Here is a 6,985-nt window from a genome sequence, read left to right as displayed (position 1 = left end):
GATCTTTCCACCACGAGCGTAGGGAGCGAGCAGATCCACGACCTTGATACCAGTGACTAGTATTTCGGCAGAGGTGGACTGGTCAGTGAAAGAAGGCGGCTCCGCATGAATAGGTAAGAACGTGTCTGTCTTGATGGGTCCGCGCTCATCGATTGGGTCCCCAGTGACGTTCATGATACGACCCAGTGTGGCACGGCCCACGGGGATGGTAATGGGGGCACCAGTATCTGTTGCCTTAGCGCCGCGGACGAGGCCCTCAGTACCTATGACAAGTTATGATTGGGCCAGTCTTGAGGTAAGGAAGGGGAACTGATCAAACGACTTGAAGTAACGCACCATCCATGGCGATGCAGCGGACCACATTCTGACCGAGATGCTGCTGAAGTTTGAGTTAGCGATATTACGCCCACCAGTTGCCTCTGGTTACTCCACTTACGGCGACTTCGAGCACAAGCTTCTGGCCATTATTGTCCGTCTCAAGAGAGTTCAGGATGGCAGGCAACTTGGCACCATAAAATTTGACTGAGATAAAATTAGCCGGGCAAATCTAATGTGGTAAAGGGCTCGTGTGAGCCAGATCAGAAAGTTGTCACTAACCGTCTACGACAGCACCGATGACCTGTGTGATTGTTCTCATTAGTAAACCCGCCCGGCCGGAAGTGTCATTTCCCGACGCACCTGGTGAATCTTGCCACTTCCAGCACCGATGGTAGACGCAAACCGGTCGTTGAAGGAGGTTCGGAGAGACGAAGTCTTGACAGCCAGCCGTCTGCCCGTGGCTGCGCAGGACCGTTGGGCTACTCTAGAGAAGGAGGACATGCTGTTGCCGAGAAGTCAGAGAGAATGAATATCATGCGTTTCACGATCGTAAGGGCTGTTTCTGCAGTAAATGCGGTACCAGCTGATTGTGGGTTTTCGAGCGTAATTAAGAGTTCCTTTTGGTATAGGAAGACCAAAGTGATTTAGCTTGGATAAGAGACGGCGTCAGGAATATCGTGAGATTGTAGCCCGTTGTCTGAATGTAGTGGTAGGTAGAAAGTTAGAGTGACGGCTAGCGCACAAGAGAACGTCAAGAACCTAATTGTCACCTCCATCATTAGTGGCACACATCGTTGCTCTAATCTGTACGGATTACAGAGGGTGGCGATAAGCATTTGGCCGTATCTTGTCGAGTCTAACCTGAGTAGGAGATGTAAAAGCACTGCTGCTATAACGTTGTAACCCAAATTACGAAAGTGGACGTACAGTGTAACTAATACGTCGGACTTAAATAACCCTTGCCCTTAAAAAACTTAAAGCAGCCGGTCGTAGCTAACCGGAATAGGCTACTGTTTCCCCTTTCCCAAAACAGGTAGGTTGAGGAACGGTGCAGGATACGCTTACCGTTCAGAGAGGCCAATAATTCGTGGCGTCCTACATTAACGAATACTCGGTACTTGTAAGGGGATTGCTTTCGCCACTCTGTTTCTATCGATTTACAATCAAATCAAGATCGCACTAGCAAGTAGAAAAGTGTGGCAAACCCGGTCGGAGAGAACTTCCGAATCAATGATATTCGGCAGTTGAGATAGCCCACTAGGTAATGATGGCCAAGCTACAGCCGTCAACTACCGTCTTAAATCCAGCTCCATTGATCGCAATCAAGGGCTATGCTGTAGTTGGTCAGGAGGTCAGTAGCTGTGCCAAAAAGTGGGCGCCCCACCATGGATGGGCAGCAGGCCATGGGAACTCCCGCTCCGATTGGTTCTCCACTGAGGCGCAGTAAGTGGCTTACTGTTCTGCCGTGACGCCGTGCACCTGTTGCTTGGCATCGCGATTTTGAACGTTTTCTAGGCTGGCAGGTTCCTCTCCGCTACGTACGCGTATCCTACTCGGAGCTTCACCCTTAGCATGTCGGAGCATCTATATATACGTAGCGGTGGCGAACTTGTACCGCCTAACAGCCGTCAAAAAGAAAGGCAAAACGGCGGGTCCATCAACTGGCAACAACCATTTAACAGCTTGGGTATCCGAGACCGAGAGAGGGAGGTTCCCGGCGAAACATGTGGGTCTGGGAATCATTCTAGCAACGCCTGCGAGCAAGAAGACCTGGCTTCCGGGCTATGGGTATTCCAGGAATGACTCACAAGGCTGCCGCTCGAATTACCCGCTGAGGCGAACACAAGTATATATTTTCAGATACTGTATTATACCGGTACCAACCCATTCTGCTTTTAAAATTTACAGTCAACCTGAAAAAGGGGGAGGGGACGCTTCCCTCATACAACCAAACACACTCTAAAGTTTCGATAACTCGCCCTGTCAGCACCACTGTTAATTGAGAGAAGCTACGGCAATACTCTATAAGGCCGAAGTTTATCATGCCGAGTGGAAAATCTCAAAATGCCCACAGCACGTCTGTTCATGGCACCATAGCTGCGTTCCTCAGTCTCACCAGGTAACATTTCTACCAAACTGGACTTAACAGAAAGGCCGTCGTCATTGGAGATTGTGTCTGTGCTCACTAAAGGACGCACTCTTGTGCACGAAAAAAAATGTTTACGCACTGGACGTAACCACAATGTGCAGTGTGGCGCCTGGCTGCTAGCTACAACGGGCTTGGCGTGTGACCTCCACGGAGAATCAGGCGTCATCGTAGGTGTAGAAGACTACGTAGTCCACCAGGCTGGAACAAGTAGGTAAATATCTGGTCCGCATCCTCACCCATATCTCATGAATTTTTGGTTGTCGTTCCTGAGAGTCGTGGGGTCCAATGACCCATTTTCTGTGCATATTCATGGAGAGCTATAAATAGAAAGTTATAGCCGGGGCGGTGTTTTGGGTGTTGTGCACGTAAATAACCTAGGTGGGTGTGCGGTACAAGGGCAGGAGCAAGGTAGAATGCAACTTGGATGAGATGACTGTTCACAAAGAGAAAAGGAGAGTATCAGAAGGAAAGCTCTCGCAAGAACCTATTTACACAAAATCAAGGTGGGGCATTCAACTAGACGCGATTCTCTCGCAAGAAGACCAATGACAATCAAAAACTGATTGAGAAAATTGCGCCTCTGTGTCAATTCTGACTACCAGTTCAAGGGATCTGATATTACCATCACCATTCCCCGGCAGTATACTTCGCCCTCATAATAGCCCATGTTTATAATTGTAGCCTCTGGTTCTCTCATCCACAGTCTATACCCATTTGGTCGCTAAGTGGCTGATCCCAGTGCGGAACCGTGTTGAATGCCGGGGCACTCGGTGGTCGACTTGTACGTCTCACCACAGCTGCACCACCCAAGTTTTGCCTCTCTCAACCCATTCTTTCTTTTCCTTCCAGGCCTTTCCAGGTATATCCACCTGAGGAAATGATTTACTGCCGTCGCTGCTGAGTACACTAAACAGTGCTTCGTAAGCTCGTATTAGTCCGCTAGCTTGGCCCATGCAGCCTCCATGGCTTGATTGTGACGGACAGGTGCACGATCAAGGTCGAGTACGACTTGGACGAATTGATTGTTCACAAAGAGAAAGGAGAGAGTTCGCAAGAAAAACTCTCCTGAAGCTATTTACATATATTGAGGTTAGATATTCGTCAAAGCGTTATGTCACATGATTCCTTCACATTGGTGGGGACTAGTAGTTGTCTCGCTAGCAGCTTCAACGTGGTGCAGCAGTGGGCAGGACATCAGAAATGGAAGAAGTTGCTGCACTTGCATTTACCAGTGTAGCATTGTAAGTAGCTCCAATATTTGTATATCTAACAAAATGTATGTAGACGAGATGCGACACCGTTACTGGGGACGAGTTTGACAACCACATGACCTCGGTTAACAAGCCCAGAGCGAGACTGGTAGAAAGCCATGCACGACGGGTTCACGGATGGAAGCTCTCAGAATATGGCATCTCATTTGAGTCTTGGTTGAATATGTTGTCTGTGGCTGCGTGCCAGAGTGAATAACTTGATCCAGGATCAAGGGAAGTCTTTGAGCCATCTATTCATGTACATGTTAGTATTGTGTCTCCAATATAGGCTGTGAAATCGGCTCACCATTTATTGCTACGTCTGTCGCAGGTAACTGGTACAGCGGGCCGATGGAAACCGCAGTTGCAGATACACTTCCGCCAATTGCTGGTGATGACCATGTCCCGTGGGTGGTGCTCATGCGGCGCACAAAGCTGTCCGCCTCGTTCTGGAGCCAGATGTCGATGTTGGTATTGTCGCATCCGGCGTGCGCCATGACAAGGTCCTTAAGCTGAGCAATCTCTTCTATTATCTCCTCGGCTTCGACATGCAAATGTTTACACCGCTCCTCGAGCTCTATCTTTTCACGTTCCAGGCCCTCTTGCCACTGCCTTTTGCGCTGGCGGCACTTGGAGGCGGCGGCGCAGTTGCGCTCGAGGTTGTGCCTGCGACGTTTTTCTGCAGTACCGCCGCCCGTTTTTCTTGACTTGGCTGGCATATCTTTTGCTGCTAAGACGCTTTTTGAGTTTGATGATGTTACGGCGTGCGTCTTGACCTTTTTGCTTCTAGCGTTGTGTTTGTTTGCTGCTGAGAAGCTGTCGCTCTGGTAGGCATCGCCGTCGTCGTCATCGTTGCCATCCAATTCGCTGTCGGCCATTGATAACCGCATCACTGCAGAGGCATGTGTTGTGCGAAAGGTACTGTCTTCTTTAACGCTACGCTGCTGGAGCAGTGCGTCTGCGTCAGCGAGGTACTTGTCACCATTGAGCATGGTGGATGGAATGTGGCGTGACGTTCACAGCTCTAATAAGAGCGCAAAACATGAATTAGTGCGGGAGGGTCAAGCAACATATGGGCCAGGGCAGAGTAATGGTGGAAGCATCTAAACCTGCTCGAATGGTGAGACAGAGTCTACCGCGAGCTTCTAGGGCATGTAATATAGTTATATGTCATTTTACAAATTGACACAAAACGACCACATGACAAATCAGAAGGAAAACAGGGGGATGTGTATTTGTTCCCCTCACTTATCTTTGGGACGGCTGAGCCGAGTGAGCTAGCTAAATCGGCGTTCACATCCGCCGCCTTCAGCTCACAGCAATGTACAGAAGCGTAGAACCGTAAAAGCTTGGCTAACGGGAACCTTTTTTTTAGGCGGCATATGTATTTGTGCTACTCAGTGATGAAGGGCGATTTACAGGTACTCTCTACCTGTGGTAAGTTACACGGATTTTGGCAGCCACTGGATCCTGCGGCCCGACCGATCTTTAGCATCGCTGGCATCATATTTGCTTCAAGCCGCCCCACAAAGAAAAGTTCAGACATGCATAAGAAGCCGCTTCTCCTTTTCTTGTTTTGGTGGCGTTTGTTCAGCACGAGTTCGCCACTGCCGCGTATCATTGCACACTTTTACACCCCTCTTTCCTTTTGCCTAGTGAGGGAAAGTAGCACGTCCCCTGGGCTGTCGCGGCGGAATTGTACCCACATGTATAATCTTAACAGAGAGGCAAAACATGAAGAGTTGGATTTAAAGCGGTATCACTAAGGGAGTTCCCGGTAGACTTGATAGAGGAAGACAACGAGGAGGCGGAAATTGATACTTAATAAAGACAGCGAGACTTGACATCGGATTCTTAATTAGTTGCATAGTAATGAAAGATGAGGTCATTTTCTATATCCATCTGTATGGAATAAGTTTCAATACGACCAAAGTTTCGTAATTCATATATAAATCGTTCTATTAATATATGGTATGTGTATGGATAGAAAGCCTGCCGCAAATGGTGTCGAAGACGGTGTGGAGGTCTTCAGCGGGAGAGTTGACGAGATCATCCTTGTGTTTGACATGTCCGCTGGAGATTGTCTCGCCAGCGACCTTGGAGTAGCCGGGTGATCCAGTGAATGGGGGGTTGTGCACCTTGTACAGCGACATGATTCCAGTTGTATAGGCCATGGTACGAAATTGAGGTAGGGACCAGAGAACCAGCGTGGAAGATATGGTAAGGAGCAGAGGGAGCAGAGGGAGCAGCGCAGAAAGTCGCAGCTACCTAAGTCGCAGCTACCTAAGTCGCAGCTACCTAAGTCGCAGCTACCTAAGTCGCAGCTACCTAAGTCGCAGCTACCTAAGTCGCAGCTACCTAAGTCGCAGCTACCTCAGTTGAAACGCGATACCAAAAGCGGATAATAGGTGCAGGTAAAGAAAACAGACTTTCCACCAGCTAACTTACCGTCCCTCATGATGCTTCTATCTCCAGCTTTGCATTTTCAGCTGGTGGATTGGCAACAGCGCACGGTGATCGGATTTGCAGGTTATTAATCGATGTCTGTCTGCCAATATAGTAAAGAAATAGCCATCGATGACGTTCCCTGCCCTCTGGAATGACGACATGACCACAGCTAGCCATGGCCATCATTTCCTAATTCAGCCGAGTACTTAAGTATCTAGCCGGTCGTGCTTGAACGGCGGAGAGGATGCTGGAGAGCATCCCCGCCTCGAGAGCGAGTTTGCGCGCGGCCCATATCGGGTCGTCGTCCCAGAGGCCGGCGGCTCTAAGGACTTCGCTGCGCGACGAGGCCGGCACATCCAGCGGAGGGAGCGTAGCCGGACGGCACGCTTAGCCTGTTCTTAGCAAGCTTGCTTTGAACATCTTCGGCACGCCAGCGGTGAGCGCATAGCCAGAGCGGATGTTTTCAGATGGTGGTGAGCTCATCACTGACAAGCGCAATGGCCTCGGTGATGACACAGTTGAAGCCGAGATGATACAGAAGAATTGGATTAATTCAAAGAGTTTGAGGGAGATTGCGACACCGCAAGGTCTGTACGAATTACCTAAATAGGCATAGCATATCAAGTACTCGACAAGCTGTCAATCGAGTTGGGGTACCCTGCAAGTTCGAGGGCTGAAATTGAGCTTGTCTGATTGCTAGCCACACTGAAATTTATCTTGGTGACGTAGCGTTTCCCTAGCCATCCGATTATTGACAAATTGACATCTGGTTTCAAGGTGGCAATCAACGCAATCTATTCGACCTCAGCCATCGATTGAG

The 6,985-nt window shown here is 49.3% G+C and overlaps 2 protein-coding genes across 2 annotated transcripts in view; both read right to left on the bottom strand.

Moving 5' to 3' along the window:
• Positions 1-819, bottom strand: part of BBA_10103 (ATP synthase beta chain, mitochondrial) — a gene marked incomplete at both ends in the record, with an annotated part of 1,566 nt that extends 747 nt beyond the window's left edge. Inside the window, 5 exons of the mRNA XM_008605200.1 lie at positions 12-263; positions 337-376; positions 437-522; positions 598-619; positions 679-819. Coding sequence (XP_008603422.1) covers positions 12-263; positions 337-376; positions 437-522; positions 598-619; positions 679-819 — 541 coding nt within the window. The remainder of the gene's footprint in view (positions 1-11; positions 264-336; positions 377-436; positions 523-597; positions 620-678) is intronic.
• Positions 820-3,983: 3,164 nt separating this feature from the next.
• Positions 3,984-4,709, bottom strand: BBA_10102 (cyclic-amp-dependent transcription factor atf-2; the record flags this gene model as incomplete). Its single annotated transcript, XM_008605199.1, has 1 exon — positions 3,984-4,709. One exon carries the CDS (start codon positions 4,707-4,709, stop codon positions 3,984-3,986), a length of 726 nt encoding a protein of 241 aa, XP_008603421.1.
• Positions 4,710-6,985: the final 2,276 nt, after the last annotated feature.

Source organism: Beauveria bassiana (assembly GCF_000280675.1).
Source record: "Beauveria bassiana ARSEF 2860 unplaced genomic scaffold BBA_S00088, whole genome shotgun sequence".
NCBI classification, from domain to species: Eukaryota; Fungi; Ascomycota; class Sordariomycetes; order Hypocreales; family Cordycipitaceae; genus Beauveria; species Beauveria bassiana.
Note: the sequence above shows the minus strand (reverse complement) of the source record. Positions and strands in the feature narration are given on the sequence as shown.